This window comes from Microchirus variegatus, assembly GCF_963457635.1.
Source record: "Microchirus variegatus genome assembly, chromosome: 1".
NCBI lineage: Eukaryota > Metazoa > Chordata > Actinopteri > Pleuronectiformes > Soleidae > Microchirus > Microchirus variegatus.
The window spans coordinates 28,173,427-28,192,522 of record NC_139802.1 but is presented as its reverse complement, the minus strand read 5'-3'; the positions used below and the strand labels follow the sequence as shown (position 1 = coordinate 28,192,522).

General features: G+C 40.0%; 1 protein-coding gene across 2 annotated transcripts in view; it reads right to left on the bottom strand.

Moving 5' to 3' along the window:
* LOC310928264 (bone morphogenetic protein receptor type-2-like) overlaps positions 1 to 19,096 on the bottom strand; it is a 32,023-nt gene that overhangs the window by 11,425 nt on the left and 1,502 nt on the right. The window contains exons 2-5 of one of the 2 annotated variants that reach the window (XM_083890786.1): positions 8,886 to 9,071; positions 7,100 to 7,279; positions 2,169 to 2,276; positions 1,896 to 1,990 (exon numbers count right to left, since the gene is read on the bottom strand). In XM_083890786.1, the coding sequence (XP_083746912.1) occupies positions 1,896 to 1,990; positions 2,169 to 2,276; positions 7,100 to 7,279; positions 8,886 to 9,071 (569 nt within the window). The remainder of the gene's footprint in view (positions 1 to 1,895; positions 1,991 to 2,168; positions 2,277 to 7,099; positions 7,280 to 8,885; positions 9,072 to 19,096) is intronic. The other variant, XM_083890787.1, reaches the window with a different exon arrangement.

Sequence of the window (19,096 nt, the reverse complement as noted above, 5' to 3'; positions counted from 1 at the left end):
CAAATTTTAAGTAGGAGTAAAGACTATATATTTTGTGGTATTCAGGAGGGCATTTAATTCCGTTAGGTTTCAACCTCTACCTCTGGCTAAATAATATCCTGCAAAAGGACTAGATCGCTGTTTTGTCTGCGAGTGCATCTCCTCTGGACCTCCACTGCCAAACCCCCGCTTGGGACTGAAACGAGACTGATGTGAAAGAACGTGCGCCTGCATTTGATAAGACACGAGAATGACATTCTGAATCCAACACCTGAGAAGATATCACTCCCTCCACTCCGGTCTTGAAATGTACGCAATACGTGTTAAAAGAGGTGTACTTGGCTGACTACGCTCGGCACCAAATGATCAACGTGTCAAAATGCACAGCAGAGGTGTTGCTTTCTGAGGCGTTTCACGAACACTTCATTTTTACTTTTCCCTGCCTTCCTGTCAACCACCGCCCGTGATTTCTCTTTGTTTTTGAATGATAACAAACTTGCAGAGACTTGAAAGTTGCCTGTCACAGATAAGACAGTGTTTTTTCATGTTGTCAGTAAAGTTAACTGTTGTGTGGTGAAGTGGCTGGTTGGTTTGGTATTTGTTTTCTTTTTATTCAGTAATATGGCTGAGGCCCAGCTGATCAATGCTAAATGCTGAGCTCATCTGTAAATTCCAATGATTTTCTGTTCCTAAACATTTATTTTCTTAATCTCATCACGTGTAATGTCATTTGCTGGGGTAGTTTGAAATTAACCACTGAATTGTTCAGTTTGTGCCATATATTCATGTCACCACTGATCCAATCGGGCTTCTTCACAGGTCTTCACAATTTAATTAGATGATGATTATCATGTCAGATCATGTCAAGATTTGATACAATTGCACCCTCAATTTTCTCTATTAACATAGTCGGTATAAGCAGACGGATAAATATAGTCTTTAATTTCTCTACAAATCAAATTGTTCAGTCCCAAAAAAGGAAATGAATGCTTCTGCAGTTGAGCTGCAGCTTTGAGCCAATTATGTGACTATAATCAATAATGTGCTGTCACACAGCGAGGCAGAATTATCTATGTCTGCATCACAATGCCTCTACAGAATCAGAAATGATTCACACTCGGAATGTGCAAAGTCCTTAACACCAAGGTTACGATATATTATTCACTTTTGACTTTCATCTCAAGAAAAAATTCAAGAATGACAGAAATATTAATTAAGTAAAGTTTCTCTTTTGAGAGAAGTTCTCAATAGCAAGTTTTTGTTTGTTTCTTTAAGCCCCAGCTGCCATTTTGCTGTCTCTTGTGGCTGGCTTCATTTCAGTCAGTGGTTGCATTCATTTCACCTGCTTGCCTTTTCATCCTCTACCCTGTTCATTCCATCACCGTGGCTGAATATCAGCCACATCCATTGACTTTCGATCACAATATGAGCTCTGCCACATCCAGATCAGGTTTTCAGGATCCTTGTATCAGGGTAAGCAGATTCCTATTTTTGTGCATCCAGATCCGTCACTTAATGCGTCCCGTCACGATCAGATGGTAAAAGTCACATTGAAAACGACAAACGTAACCGTAAACCTTGAAGTATTTTGGGTGTACTTTTTTGCCTCTGTGCCTTTGGTTTCTCCTTTCTTTTTTTTTTCCTCCTGCGTTCACTGATATTCTACACTGCCTGTGTGTAGAGATGCAGGAGCCAGTCAGAACAAGACAGACCTGAACCAATAATACAAGCTGTCATCTGTATTTATACGCCAACATAAGCAGTGAGAGATTCTAAATCCTAATAATTGCCACTGCATTTGCTCATTTTGTTGTTGTTTTACACCACTAAACTAAATGATTTGTCTTGGCTAATAAACTAATTAACGAAGCAATGACTGCTCAGCAGAAATAAAAGTACTTCAAGCGTATACTGACCTCCAGCAGTTTCAGATTGTCTAGGTCCAGAGAACTCTCCGAGGCAGCAGCCTCCATCATATTCAGGTTGTGAAGGCCTTGCCTGCCATCTCCTGCTTCAACACAAAAGAGTTCAGATTCAGAATGCAGAAAAGTACAAAAAATGTAAATCCATTAAAAAAAACCCTCCTCACTTATCCAGCGACTCTCTATTAAAATTCTTTCAAAAACATTTAAGCCTTAAACAATGAATGTCTGCTCTGTTCTTCACAGCGTGGCACCATGGCAACTCACCGTGCATCATGCGGTAACCAAAGAAGGCTGCTACAGCAAGCACGGCCAACGCGGAGACTGTTGCCAGGGCGATAATTACCGTCTCTTCGTATCGCAGCGTGCGTGTGTCTACATGGGGAACACACATTAGAAACAAAGTAGGAATCAAACTGTGACCTTTATGGAGGAGCAAGTAGCTGAGACCATGTGTTGACCTTTGATGAGACATCAAGTGTCAGATGAACATGTACCAGAGCTGATGTATCATATCAGAGATGTCAGTCATACAACTGTAAAATCTGATGCAATCGAGTCCAACACATCTGCAATACATCCTGGTCCGTATATGCGTTTGTCACAAAATAAATCACAGGGATGACAAATTAAGATTAAGGCAAAAACCTTGTTGACAGTTTTACCACATTCATGACTGGGCAACATGCTTTTAGCCAGCAGGGCATCCTGTACTGAAAATAATTAGAAATTAGACATCCTATCAAATACGTCATTATTACGGTTATATTGTTCTTGCCAATAAATACGTTATATTTAGGGATGCACTGAAAATTTGACAGCTGAAAGAAACAAAATGATGTTGTGATGACGCAGCTCTGTGAGAAACGAAGCTGTTCTCTTCAGTACGTAGAATAAGATGTGTAATAATAATTAATCTAAAATTATAGTTTGACTAGTGCTTGGCGCGGTAACGGCAGTTAATGGCATCAACGTTAACGCATGACGCGTTTCCATGACGACTGACCAGAAAAAGATGCGCGTGACTCCGGATTGTTAAAATAAGTCTCTAAAGTAACGCTAACTTTAAAAACAGAGGCACACATATGCAGTACACAAGTACACTGATTATTTGTAGCGCTGCTCTTTCCGTTTAATAAACGGACCGCTCCGGTTCGACTGTAGGTGTGCTAACGGCGCTAAACGCGCTAATGCAGCTAACAGAGCTAACTGGTAAACGGCATGGATGTATTATATGAACTGGATAGAGCAGCGCCCTTTCGCTACCGTTCATTCCTATGAAGCTGCTCACCCAGCGCATATGCCAAAAAAGTTTTTGACTTCTGCGTTTATTTCCGGGTTATGGGGCCCATAGAGCATGCGCAGTAGTGTCACTACCATATAAAGATCTAGAAAAGCCAGTGGCATGTCTGGAGGTCTCCTGTGGACACTTTTACAGACGTTTCTTTTACTATTGCGGTCAATGGGAAAATTGCTGTTGGGCTCCATGGGGTTTTCTGTTGCAGTACCCACAGTGGCCACCATGTAAAAATTGTCTTCAAGGCAGAGGGGGCGGCGCTCTATCCAGTTCATATTATACATCCATGGTAAACTGCGCCTGGACTCCGGTGTCGCGGCACGTAAACATGGCGTCACGCGCGTCTTTTCCGGTCAGTCGTCATGGAAATGTGTCATGCGTTAACCTAGCTCCCAGCACTAATTTTGCCAAACATTTTGGCTTGAACAAATATTGCTTCTACGGCGATTCGAAAATTGCAGTAAGCTGTATTGCGATTTCGATAAAATTCCGATTAATTATTCAGCCCTCCACAAAAAAAGTCTAATGTCAAGGTAAATTGAGTTTATAGCAATTAATTCATTGTCATTGTGTTTGCATAATCCAACAGAAATCCCATGAAAATGACAAGTACTTTACTAGTTTGTTTTGCTGAGTAATTCTGAATGTAAACAGAACCAAAGCTTATTTACAGGAAAGCCTCTTGGCATTTGGTCTCTCTCTCTGCATGTTACAGTTTCCATATACTGTTACTTTTATTTTTATTTGCACTTTGTGTCTCTAATGTGTAATACTGCTTGCAACTGGTGTGCCAAGTTTTTAAATAGACTGGCAAGGGGACAAGCAGTATGTTGTATACTGTCCTCTTCCTTGATAGCAGGTCAATAATTATAGAATGCACAGGCTAACATGTTAGTGTCTCTTTGGTGAGATAGCATGTGTATTTGCAGGAGAGCAGACAGACTGTGAACCGCATGAAGGGAAGAGGAAAAACAGCAATTATGCCAAATGGCAGTGAAGTATGGCCAACAGATAGGAACGACCGTGTAGGAATACTGAGAAGGAAGATTTGTGCAAAGTATGTTGAGAGAGAAACAAGAAAAATAAAATAACAGCAGTGAGCTGGTTAAATAAATCGGGTTGGAGTAGCAGAGAAAAGCTGTAAGCTGGGGTGGCTGTGGTTTCAACTGGCTGCTGCTTGTGATTAATGAAACTGCATAAGCCATAAGGGCTATTCTCGAAAGAGAGAATAAATATACCAACATTTCATATACTGCTATTCTATACTGTGCAGAGTCAGTGAATAGTCCAGAGCAGGTGCGTGGATTCGTACAGAAACGCACTCTCCCTGCGTTACATCAGTCAGCACGCTGGTGCTACTGCGAGATACCAGCGTTATCAATAATTGATGGCTCCCACAGCCTGAGGGTGGCTTTGACTGACATTAGCATGAGCATACACACGCTGGCACACACAGACACACGCACACAAGGCTCACCCTCAAATGCCAAGGTCATGGAGTTCATAATCAACAAGAGGGCTGGGCAGGAAGTTGTCTGATAAACACAGATGCACACGCTAACATGCCTAAACACACTCATGAAAGGTGTTTAAATCCCTCTACATTGCAAGATCCCATCTCCATCACTGACAATTTTTGATCTTAGATATTCAAAGGAACACCAAGTTCAAACGTGCCAAGTGCATTTATGAGAAAATTGTGCTTCTCAAGGGAGATTTACATTTTATGACTAAATTAAACCAAAAAAATCAATTTTTGGAATCGAGTTGTTTTTTCCCCAACAATTAAAACAACCTTTGTGATTTTTCAGCTTCTTACATGCAAATATTTATTTTCTCCATATAATAAAGAAATCATTAAAACTGAATACCTTTTTGACATTTGACAGACTATATAATAATACTCAAATATTTGAGAAAATAAACAACAGATTAATCGATTATGAAAATACCAGAAAGTAGCGTTATGGCTCATGGCATTGATAAATAGGCCCTTGATTGTTAATGATTTCTATTTTAATGGGGAATGAAAATGAAAATATGCGATCAAAATATTTGCTGCACCTCACACAACATGTTTTGGTGGGAGTTTGTTTTGAATAAACGGCATAAAATAATTTCAGAACTATGATGTCATTTCACGTGTTTAGTTTTGGAATGTGTAGCTTTGGCAAGAGGTGGGTATCATACTTAATTTTCTTTTGTGGCATTGACCAAACTTCTCTGCATCACCTATTATTAAAAAATGTGTTGTAATTCAATATCAAATTTACATAACCTAAGCAGCAAATTCCTTAAAAAAATAAATAAAAAAATAATAATAATAAATAAAACAAAGAAAAAATAAAAATTTTACCCTTAAGTGAATTTTTTTGCTATACCATAATGTTTTAATTATCATAATTTTAACATCAATATACAGCCCATATACTTGTAAACCACAACATATTCACTGTAGTGCTGCTCCATTTACTTGAAAGACTATTACTTCAATTACCATGACATCATCCATGGTGCTTGGCTTAAAATCACACCAAAAAACGACTTCCTACTTCTAATTACACTGACGCAAATCTGCCCAGGCATGTCAGGCTTTAGCAGTCTAACAACAACCTCCCCACCAAAAGACAAGACAAAACAGACTTTTTTGTTCTCATAAAACATGATTCTGAATCTCACTGATCATGCTAACAGCCGATTGTTATTTCCAACCAACTTCCCCCCCCCCCCCGTCTGTGTCCGTCCATGGGTCTTATTCAGTGGAAGAGTCACAGACACACCCGCAGACAGAGCAGACGCCTCGTAATCCATGGAATGCAGAGAGACGACATAAACGGCGGACTGTGTGTTTGTGTTTATGTGTGGGCTGGAGAGATGATGAGCTGCCGCCACTGTTCGCCCTCCCCCCTCCCACCACCACCACACATTGCTTTCATTCACAGAGGAGCCTTAAGAGAAAGGAACCATTAACAATGCACCTGTTTGCATTGTTTGACACCTCGCAAAGAACTCGCAAGCAACTTGAACACCGCATCAAATGGACGCCGATACAAACCTAAATCAGAATCAACCACTGCATTCTATACCACAGCGAGGACATTGAAGGTCTATCAGCTAATCTGTCTGTGAATGCAAACCAATTCATCTATTCAGCTCACAGCTGTCAAAGTAATGGATGGCAGGATTAGGAAGCCCTGTGGCTGAATGATGAATCAGAGGAGGTCGATGTAGAAAGTAGGAGAACGTAGGTGCAAGTGCAGCCACTCTGACAATATCAAACATCCATTCACTCCTTCCTACTAATAGCCCTATGTGTCAGAACTGTAGGGGTGTACGAGAGCTTTCATCGGATACAAGTCCGTGCCTGATATTTTTCTTTCATCTAATCTCTCTGCCTACTGCTTCCAATTGTATAACAGGTGATTGTCATAGGTTCAATAAAGTACATGAAGATTCTCTAAAAAAAAACACCTCCCTGGAGAATTTATGTATGGGAAAAAAGAATATAATGTCATGAATTAATTGACTGAAGTTGAATTGAAGTGATAACAAAAACTTGTCAGCACAAAGGTCAATTAAAATATATATATAACATGTAAAAAAAAAACACAAGTGGTGTCATATGAAAAGGCTTCAGAGTAGTTGTTGCTCTATGTATCAGCCCTATGAGATCTACCTATCTAACACATTACAACATGAGCACATATCGGATATCATCTGATATCAGTAGGGTTATCACAATACTACATTTAAAAAGATTAGAGCAAAAACAATAAAATAATTTTAGTTTTCTCACATAAATACACTATCATTTAACTTAATCTGTTTTTGTGCCTTTGGTGACCTGGTATCGATGCTGTTACAGATGAGAAATGAAAAGTGAAAATGGATGAGTCCTTACAGATTGGTTCTGCAGTTGTGGGGCTGGGCAACGGGAAGTCCTCTGTGAAATTGACATTGCACATGTCACTCCCGCAGCAGCAGAAGTGGTAAGTCCCATTCTGGATCTGCGGAGGGAGGTTGGTCACCACGCAGCGGTCTTCGCGGCAACCCTGGTGGTCTCCAAGGTGAGTCCAACACCCTGAAAGACAGAGAGGTGACAGGGGTTGAGTGAGGATGGGGGTTGGCAAACTCAAAACAACAGGCAATGGAGGAGTCACACACTACATGGCTTTTCACCAGGATGAGCAAAAGTGATTTAGTAATCACTAGAATAGATTAAGAAAGTCATTTTAAATAAATTAAGTAATTAATTGATGTGATCCGCATGATAATGATTTGATATAAAGGATAACGCTCAAGTCTTTCGGGTTTACTTGAAGCAACATGCTGCTAAAATATCTATCAGTACAACATTAAAGCTCTGAGGTCCTAGTTTAAAGATTCCTGATGGATTGATGTATTCAACAGCAAGTTATACTTCCAATATCTGCACATATGTACAGCTCTCACAGAGCTGTTCTCTGTCCCCTCTGGGTGGAGCTGCTGTTGACCCAAACACAGGAAGCAAAGAAAAGTACACCAGAGAACCTTATTGTCGCTCCAGGGATTTGTGTATCCTTCCTATAAAACTACAGCGTGTGGACATCCGTGACACGAACACACGGCCGCTCATAGGCTGTCTGACGTTTTCAAAAGGAAGAATTAAAGAATTTTTTATCTTAACCTTTGTGTAAACTGCAAATGCCTACATTCTGTAGCCATTCTTCTATTCATCATGTAATAATTGCATCCAGAAAATGTCAAACTGGGAATTCGTAAAACATTTTTATTAAAAATGATTAACAATGTCACTAAATGTCTTATTTTTAATTTTCTGTCCACCGAGTCAATGGCTAGTTCCAACCATGCTATCACTTCTATCTATAAAGCAAGTTGTGTCTGTATGTGACGGGTATATCTCGCTGACTGTCAGATCGCCCTAAGACTGGATATTGGTTGAGCATGGCCCGATGGTGTGCATCCTTGAGTTAAAATTTTTTGGAGTCATTTTAATTTTCACTGATTTATCACGCTACACCAGGCAGGCAGTGGCTCGTCAGCAGCAGCTGCGCTGTCTGAAGCAGGGACGTGATGGTGAAGAGGCTGTCCTCACGGTGGGTGAGACATTTTCACACGGTTCACTGCAGAACATGGTGTTATACTGAAACGACGAGGTGTCCATTCACCAATACGCGAGCACATATTTATTTTGCATTAGCATGCATCTACTTTGCGGCTAACTTGGCTAACCTGTTTCCAAAGGTAAGCTAGCGAGGCTGTGATTAGCATTAGCGTAGGGCTAACATAATACAAACACTGTGCAACCTCATTAGGCATAACGCAAATATTTTAATTTTTTTATTAGCATTAGCGTAGCTAGCTGTTTTTGCGTTATGCCTAATGAGGTTGCACAGTGTTTGTATTATGTTAGCCTTTACATTCCTTATCATGCATTACCATAACTGTAAAAACTTCTTCAGCTCCCACTATAGGAATACATACTTCCTACGGGCACTGCACTAGTGACATAAAAATGTTATCCTCCCATTTGAGAACCTGCAGGCAGATAATGTTTGGCAAAAGTACCCCAGCCAGTCTATAGCAGTTTTCTTTATCCAAGTGAATAATTATATCTGGTGTCATACATTAGATTCAGATATTTTGCTGCGTTCGCCTTACTTATCAAAATAAAACTGCAGTCATACCTTGTTTGACCAGTCGCACTTCGCCTGGAGGACTTTTCTCCCACAAGCCAAAACAGTGACTGCCCTTGGCACAGCGGATGGTGGTGTTCTCTGGGGAGACTCGACCTTCGCCCCCGGCCACTCGATCTACCTGCCACTGCTGCTGCTGATCTGTGAAGGCACACTCCCTTTCCTCGCCCTGCGCCGCTGTGAAGAAGACAAAAATGCTACTGCTTAGTCAAATATAATTTTTAACAAAAATAACACAGCTGAGCTCTGAGTAGAAAGCACATAAATCTTTGAGATGAAGGCCGTGTTTGCGTCACTGGTTATGAGCAGATGAGGGAGAAAGATGGTTAAATATTACCATTCATTTCCAAAATGTTATCACATCTATGCTGATCACTTGTAATCAGCAGCATTTCTTCAATCTCAACTACAAATACATGGACATAACATACAGTGTATGCACATCATACACACGCTTCATCTGCAAATTCAGAGACGGACTCATATTTCTAAATGCGTCTGTACAGGAAGAACACACAGCTGAAAAATAGCCGTCTGTCTGCAAAGAGTGCAGCCTCTCATGAAACCCACAGATCGATAGAAGAAATGCCAATATAAACTCAAGCCTGAAATATGTAACACACATACAGAGGAAAAGAGAAGTAGACAGGGTGCAAAACAACCCTGATTAAAAATGTAAACAAAAAGCATATACACACTGAACTTCTCACAAACATCAGATAATGCGTAGCTAAGGGCAAACATTTTTCCTTCAATTTTGCGTTTACAGAAAATATGGATGACAATTCAGTATCAAAATTGTGCTTCGAGTCTGTTATTTTTTTGCTTTGCAGTTGGAGAAAGATGGGACCGAGTTTGAGCCAACATCAGTGTGTGTGCATTTTTGTATACAGTCTGCTTTGCTGCGTTTTGGGTAATTTCAGATAAGGGATACATGATGTGCCGGATTGTTTACTTTACTCCCAGCTCCTCCCTTTCCTCCATCCGGGAAGAAGGGGTGAGGAGAGGTAGCTGTGCGCTGTCTAAAGTCAAGCTTGCCTGTGTAGGCAGAGGGTGACACGATGGAGCGGTAGCTCTGCCGGCCGGGCACAGCGCCAACGTCTTCTGCTTGCAGCTGCAGATAAAGCCATCAACCCTGGTCTACTGTGGGCTGACCTCAACCTGTGGGCCTTTTCTGTGCCACTGGTTTTGCCTTCACAGAGGGCTACGCTGTGTACATGAAGTGTGGAAAAGTAGTTCAGTCTTAGGGTTAAATATGGTGAGGAATTCTATTTTGATGAGGAAACTGAATTTCAATGACCTGCCATCTCCACTGGCAGGGTTAGTGGTTAGACTCCTAGTGGTGCAGATGATCCTTTGCTTGCTTTTTCCCCCAGCACATTAACAAGCTCACAGTTACCACCAATCGGTACACATGCTACCAAACAAATATAGTATGCATGTGAAGAGATTCAATTTTATTTCTCATGTGATATCAAACCAAATGCATAAACAAATAACATTTTACAAACCTGTATGAATCCTGCCCCATTCATCAAATGTAACAGATACTAAGCAGAATGCAAGATGCAAAAGGGAATTTCATTTTAGCCCAAAGCCAAAATCGGCACCTAGCATGGCAGATGTGAAAAATAATTAATCTTAGAAAAGAACCCTGAATTTCCCCCAACTGAACAGCAGAATGGTTATCAAGAGACACACAGTAATGGCCAGATATTCATTCATATTTAAACACTTCTTCTTTTTTCTTTTTTTTTACTGCATCAGAGTGAAGGTCTGCTATGATCTATTGGTAGTAAACCAGCAAAAGTATAAATAAAATACCTGCCAAAAGCACTGTGTGTATGTATATACAATACTTTTTGAAAAAAAAAAAAAAATCATTTGCTGAATACCTGAAACAGGACTGGGTTTACTGGCCACAAGTACCAAAAACAAGGCATTTCACTCCCGTTTAACAATGGTCTTAGTGTGGTCTGAGTTAACAATGGTCTCAGTGGACAGTTACTTTGCTTTATACACATGCCTTCTAATATGGCATTACTGCCCAACCCTAGGGTGCGGTGTCTGAATTACTAAGAATTTTGTTAATTCAGAGCTTGTTGTCAATTTAAACTGTACATGTACATTTTTCCCCAAAAGCAATTCACAGAGAACAGAACAATCATCTTCTTAAAATGTGCTTCCTTCCTAATTACTCGAACCCAGTCATGAGGGAGTGAGCGCTGGAAGTGAGGACATGAGTTGTCATGGAGGAACACTGGGGGGGAAAGAAAGGAGTTACGGTATAGGAACAAAAGAAGGAAATGCAGAGCCAGTGACAACACCCATAGACAGGACTGGGAGAACAAAAATCCATAGAGCAGAGTATCTATTTTCTCTCTGTAGAACTACATCAATTATTAACATTTTTACTGAAATTCAAGGCAATGAAATACAAAAAAACTCCATCACGACACTAACGCAGCAAAAGCTTATGTGCAAAGAAACATTTATTGTTGGGATTTAATTTAAACTCTTTTTTTCTTCATTTAATTTCATTAAAATTTAATGAAAAATTGCTGCATGAATACAACAAACAAAAACAGTGCCTGTATATTTGCAGATTACCACATCTAGGTGTGTCTTAAAGATGTCTAGCATTGTTTAAATGTACACTATGTGAGGATTTTGATAGTAGTTTCAAGCTTTCCTCGGATTGTCTTGTGTCACCAAAGGCAGAGAATGCCGCAAAGAAACATGTCCGCAATCCCATAACCCTTCACCCCCACCACTGCTTCAACCCGTGACTGGCTGTCTGACTGAAATAACATTATGACACACTGACTGACGTGCAACATATTAAATGGTTTTATTGTGCAGGTATGGCTGCACAATAAAACATAACAAGTGTACATGAGATGAACACACAGCTTTAATCCCAACAAAAGGGTGCTCTTAACTCACTGAAATATATGTTTGATTTAGTAGCTCAATACACAAAAACAGGAGATTAGGGTGGCATGAGATGGTCATTTGCAGTCCGAATGATGGAACAGTTTGAACAGGAGCACTCGTGAAGTCAGTTTTCATAGGCTTGGCTGCAGCTCTGTTTTTTTTCTTCAACAAAATTCTGTGTTTTTTGTTGGGTGCCCGTCTCTGTGTTAAGCTCTGATTGGTCATGGCAGGCAGTGTTTCTGGTTCAGCTCTGTGGAGCTTGCTGTGCGAGCTTGGCTTCCACTGCAGTATTGGATTGTGGGTCAGAGTATGCAGGCAAGGCCAGTGGACTGAGGCAGATGAGGGAGGGAGGGAGGGAAGAAGGGAGAGGGTAGTCATATCAAAAGGCTTCAGAGTAGTTTTTGCTTCAAGCTTGTTCATTGGATGATGGTGGAGACTGCTGAGTGTTTACCCATGGCCCAGTTATTTACCAATCCCCCCCCCCAACTGGCCTTCAGTGCACCCTCCCACCCCCTTGGACTACCTCTTTCCCCTTAGCCTCGCAGCTAAAAAACAACAGAGATCTAATCTGGTTCTCTCTTTCCTACTGACAAGGCTCATGGGACCAATGCAAGGCATCTGAAACTTGATTAAAAGTCACCCAGTGTACTGATGTGTCCACTATTCTGTCCCTACAACTGGTTCTGAATTCATTAAAGGGCAGCAAAATGAATTTAAAATTGCAGAATATCACAATGTTCCTGGGACATTTGTGATACCTGTGTCATTGATTTGATTAAAAAAGAAATTTATAAAATAAAAACAGTGTTTTATTGATAATGTGCCGATGACTACAGAATAAGTAGCGCATCTATTAACACAAGGTGGTGCAGCAACAGGCTTGTGTTTGGTGGAGTGCTTCTGTGACTGGAAATTATGTGAGTTATGGTGTTCCTTGAAGGCATCTCATAGCCTCAAACTAATTTCTTCGAGTTTTTCTTGTTGTCACCCTGCAAAAAAAAAAATATATTCTCCCCTGTTCCTCAGCATCCACCATTTGTGCAACAGAGCTACAATAATATTTGCTATTTTATCTAACCATTAAAAGTATTTTCAGGAAACAGGACATTTGTGTCATTCTGTAAACTACACAATCTACTACACCAGATCCCACAGAGAAAAAAAGCTCTTTTGCTCACCAAGGTTTTTTCCTCTGTCTTTTTTTGTTGTTGCTTGGATTAACATTTTGATTTATTCAAGTAACAAATGTATTACACAAGGCAGCAGTAGACCAACCACTACAATGCATGCTGGTTTGACATCCAGTCATGCTTGAAAAGTAATAGTTCTAGTAGAAATGTGGTGAACAATTTCTGAACCACACATCATGCATAACACCCAACTGTAATATCTGCAATATGATATGGCTTTTTTTTATTATTCTGTAATAAATTGAATTAAAAATTATACTGTATCATTGAAAACAATAATATATGAAACAGCCCGAGTTCACATACATGCCTGGAAACAGAAACTGAGCCTGGGAGGGGGAGAACATGAAAGAAAAAAAACAGAGCAGTCTCTCTTGACTAAAGGCTGAAACGTGCTTGATGCACCCGTGCACACCATCTCCTCTGCAGGCATGGGCAGATTATCTGCAGCCACTGAAAAATACAATCTGAGCTCTTGCTTTTATGGGGAGCAATGCCATAAAGCTGCCATGCAGAATCTTGGTTTAGTGGTGGTTTCCTCTGGGCATTGCTCACTTTCAGAAAGATTCTGCTACCACTGAAGTGCCCACAACCAATTTGCTGATATATTATTTATTGTTAATAATACGTACATAAATTGTAGATAAGAGAGTCTGGACATTAGTGTTGTTCAATGACTAGTAACTGAAGTTAAGAAATAGCAATTATTTTTGTATTATTTATTCACATTTAAGTTATATTTTACAATAAACTTGCATCGGTTAGGGTTCTTAATCGTGCCTGCTGCTGCTGTCTGAGTGCATGATGGTTGCTGAGGTAGGATGGATGGGATTCAAGAGCATTTGCTGACACCCTGAGTTTTCAAGTCCCCTGGTTGATTTTAAAGATTTAAGGGGGGGGGGGGCTTTAATCTATACCATCTGCTGCCCTGGGTCTGCCAACCCCCCGTGCTGCCACCAAAAACACCACCATTCTGTCAGTGTCTGTCTATGTCTGGTACAGTTGTGCTAATCCTGGGGTTTACACAACACTCAAAGCTTAGAGGTCTCTATTAATGACCATGATTCATTTATACCAAAATGTAGCTGCTTCCCTCCTCCTCTATACCTTAACTTTCCTGAATGTCACAGATGACACCGTGCCCTAAGTGGTGTTTGCTATCACACCAGGGGAGGGGAGGGGAGAGAGGGATGTAATCTCAGATTATTTATGAACAAGCAAAAGTTTGGCTTCAGGCAGTGTCTGAATTTAGTCTTTGTGAATAAATAACATCACTTCCTTGTTGAATATGTGAACAGCCGGTGTCACCTTGATGGGCTCCATACTAGGCTGACAGCCTAATTTTCTCTACACATCCGCCCACTCCACCATAGGCCTGCGGTTGTCTGGTATGAATGGATTTCATCTGCCGTGTGAGAACTCACCATGCTGTAATGTCTACGATCTATTTTCTTTAAAAAAAACGGCAGTGCGACTGTAACAAACGATCAATTGTTGGTTCCACGTTGAATGGTGTTTCTTTGTCATATGGAGCAAAGAAACCAGAAAATATTCACATTTAGCTGAAAAATCAAAACCACTTAAAAATAAATGAATTGTTGAAGCCCGAGATATATTTTTTTTCTCCCACAACGCTGGGCTTGATTAATTAGGAAGGACGCATATTTTAATTAGATTATTATTCAATTCTCTGTGAATTGCTTTTGAGGGATTTGTTGGGAAAAAAAGTACATGTACAGTTTACATTTTTTTTAAGTAACTTTTTTTTCCTGGTGTCACAATAAAAGACACTATTTCCTGGTTTCATAGGATGGACCTGGCAAAACAAAATTGTTTCATTAGTTAATCAAGAATGGTTGAGGCCCTGTGGTGGACTGGTGACCTGTCCAGGGTGTATCCCACCTTTCGCCCTGTAAACTGGGATTGGCACCAGCACCCCCCACGACCCTCATAATAATGCCCAAAATTACAATAAAGTTTATTTATAATGCCTCAAAATCAAAATGAGCGAGGACAAACTTTGTTTGAGGCAAATACTGAAAACGGACCTGGGGTGTTTTCTGTAGTTTTCACCAGCGGTAACTTGTGTAATACTTCTTGTTGTAGACCATATAAAAACAAGCCCAATCTCACCTTATGGCCTTGCAGGTGCTAATTAATCAACCTTCTTTTTTTAATTCCTCTCCTTGAAAACACAAACACGTAACAAAAACAGCTGAGTGCATACTCTGAGCAGCATTTACCACACACTCTAGACTTATTGTCTCTGCTAGTCAAGGAGAACACATTGTGTTAATCATAGGCTGTCACTCTGAGTTACCAACTCAAGGCTGCACCTTTTGTTTTCTAAAACATCCCCTAATTTCTCCCTTTAGCAAATCCAGAGGGTCGCTTGAACACTGTTTAGTATTATTGCCTCTCACTAGTAGAACATGAACTAAGGTACTAAGCGAAACAGACATTGATTTTTTTTTTTATCTAATAGAGTACACCGCTAGCTGTATTGGAGATCAAATGGCCACCCACCCTGCCTCCATTCCATACCCTGGTCTGATTCCAGCTACCGTCAGTGTCATCTTCTCTCATAAAATAATGGATATCTCAGGATGTATCTCATGATGTGGAAATCAAATCAGGTTTAGTGCTTTTATAGCCTTTAGCTGCTGAAAAGGCTTCCTTAATTTACAGTGTAAAATTGCTTTTCTCTGGTTTCACAAATACTAACGTTGAGTAGCTGCCTCAGAGTAAGCCTTATTTTTGCCTTCTTACCCCAAAACACTGACTGCTTCACAGTTTTACAAATATGGGGGAAAAAACTTAGAAAAATCCTCATCGGTCCACCTCTTATATATAATATGAAATATTTCTAACGGAGTATAAATGTGATACATGATGTTGGCTTTGTTTCATACCTGAAACGATCAGTTGGTTAGTCAATTATGACTATTAGGATACCTGTAGCTACAGTTTCTCATAATGTAAAATATGCTGCTCTTCTGCTATTACTTTTTTGTATATACAACCGAGAGACATAAATAAAATCCTTAATTTCATAGGCCAAACATTTTGTCAAGGGAATAGCTGTACAATTAATACAGTAAACCACTTATTTAGCATTGCATCCCTTGTTGTTGGGCTCAAGTGAACAGCAAAAAGAGAGAGAACCAAAATTGTACCTGGAGCATTTATGACTCACAAAACACGCAACCAAGCTGCAAACTGCAGAAATATCTGGTAAAAAGCACTTCTTCCAAAAAAAACGTATGTGTAATTTTTTACATTGCATTGATCAAAGTGGAATTTATACATCAGGGTATTTATTCTCAATTCAGCTACCGCTAGATATTCAAATAATGACCTTCAGCAACATTTTTTTCCTAATGTGAATTTGCATTCCTCGACACCTGGTATTTGCTGATGTAAAAGTTTATATAGCCAATAACATGTCTCAGGATACGTCTTGCAGTCATGGTTTACTTGCTTTAAAAAGGTCTCAAAATTAGATTTGTCTGTGTGTAAAGCAAATTCCTAAGCATTTTTTTATACTTTGAATTTGAATGATTCTTCCCATGTTCTTCAAACAACCTCATCATTTAAAAGGTGATACAATACAAAGGCTGGTATCACTCTGACACATGTACCTGGCAAATCACACAGAATAGGGTTTGATACAACTTAAGAGACTCACAGGCCTTGAGCACGTACTCTACAGCCAACAGTTCCACTTTTTGTTTAACTACTGATGTGACTGCAGAGCTGGCAGCTTGAAAAGGTCCCCCGCCCCAAGCCTGGGGCGGCTGGACGGAAATGGTACGGCTGTCCATCAGTGGACCTGTCATTGCCACAGTATGGGGTGCGCAGGGCACATTTTCTAGGATTTAGACAAGCAGAACAAATTCCATTTCATGTTATTGCTATGGTAAAATTCTTCTGATTGAATCCCCTTTACACCCCAAAACCACCAGCTTATGTGGGACAACAGTGAACACGGGCCTGAATGTGGGTTGTGGCACACATTTTCAGAATGAATATGTGGGGGGGGGGATAGGAATGTGCCGTGGAGAAAAAGCTAATGTCCCAACATAAGAACACATCTGTGACAACAATGGAGACAGAGTGTGCAGACTTGTGCCATGTTTGGACAGGTTCCTATTCCAGATTTTAGAACAGCCGGGGTACACCCACACTGATTACTCACAGGGGACAGGGAGCAGAAGGATGACCTGAGCTCAGCTACAGTCAAGGCAGTTGGACGGAAATTGATTCTAATATGAAAACTTGACTAACGAGAGTAATAGGAAAGTTGAGGAAAGGAGCTGATGGAAGTCAGTAATTTTGTTGGAGCCAAGAGAATAATGCCCGGTCAGTGAGGGTGCCTGCTTCCTCTCATAATCATCGTTACAAGTTTCATCCCAAGAAACAGGCTGTGAGATAGAGCAGTTTTGCAATCATTAAACACAACGTAGAGCGATGATATCTCCGTTGCGCAGTCATTAAACAGTCGTAGAGCGATGAGATCTCTGTTTCGCAGTCATTAAACAACACGTAGAGTGAAAGGTTCGACTCCTCTCTGTTTACAGTCATTATCCCAACAAATTCAGACAGCGGCCTGGATTAATTTTGAAAGTACAGCAATCGGGATTTATTGGATGTTTACATGTTGCATATTAGTATCCATTAATCCCAATACCGGCTGACTATTGAGCATGTATGTCAATCCTGTGCCTCCCTCCACAGTCATTAAAACACTCCACAGGACTAATTTGAATGTCGGATCTCGATACAATAATATTTTGTAGAGAAAATGTGTGTGCATGGATGTGTGTGGTGAAAGGATAAATTACAGCTTTGCTGATTATAATGATTTGGTTTCCTACACCACAGCCTAAGTTAGGGCTCATTTCTTCAGGACATGCTTTATGCCCCATTCTCTCCCTCTACTTCCATCACCTCCAGTTAAAGGAGACAACCTCTTCTTTCATCTCAAGTTATCAATTACACTCAACACTTGTCATTTAAGTGTGGTTTAAAAAAAAAAAAAATCCACTTGTCCATAATAAGCAAATGCTATAAAGAGGGACACAATCACTGGGCAGTATTTTGTCATGACCATGGACACACTAGCCAGGTTTCCCATAAAAACAAACCATAACAAAAAAAAGTAAAAAAAAAACACAACTTCCTGTGTTTCCATCCACTGCTTTGAAGCTAATATTGGGAATTAGACAGTGATAGAAAGCAGGTCATCACGCAAGGATAATAGTGCAATTTGATAACATGAATAAAGAACACAGAGCAACATCAAAACGCGCGAGATGAAAATGTTCATTGTGATATTTGCTTCTTGCACCAAGTCTCGACGTTTTCCACTGCAGTGAAATGGAGTGACATTTCAGTCACGTGATTTCGACATGTTTTTCATTGATCGCTCCATCTGTTTCCAATGCTGATTATTCTCATTTATATTTTTACTTCTTCACATGCCTTTAAACATAAAATAATATCTTGCTATATTTAAAAAAAATTTCTTCAATTTGTATGTTTGTTTTTTTTTTTTTTTTTTAAATGGGACCAATGAAGAAGAGCTGCACAGTAATAATAAAAACAATAAATCATTTTCATATTGAAAAGGTAATTTAAACAACGCAATTAGCAAATTCCAAAGGTGTATTTTCATTTTTAATATTCAATTTGGACACAGTGAATGAAAAAAGAATTTTTATTGCAAATAAACTGTCTCAGTTACAATTAGATCTTTTCTGGAAATTGTTCAACCCTACTATGAAGTATTCAGTATTCAGCAATCATTACTGGCCTTCACTATTTACTTTGTCTATGAATGAATGTATGGGGGATCCAAAACAACAACACAGAAATGATTATCAAACCACTAACAGTGATGTTTATACACACACTCATGATGCAACAAAAGCACGCTACACAAGACCACTTGTTTCCCAACACACTGCCAAAGCCTGAGCACTGTGCTGAAGCCCTATCATCCAAATTACACATTTTGCCAAATACCTTCCCAGTCTTCCCACACATTCCACTGACTGCACCCCCTGCATGCAC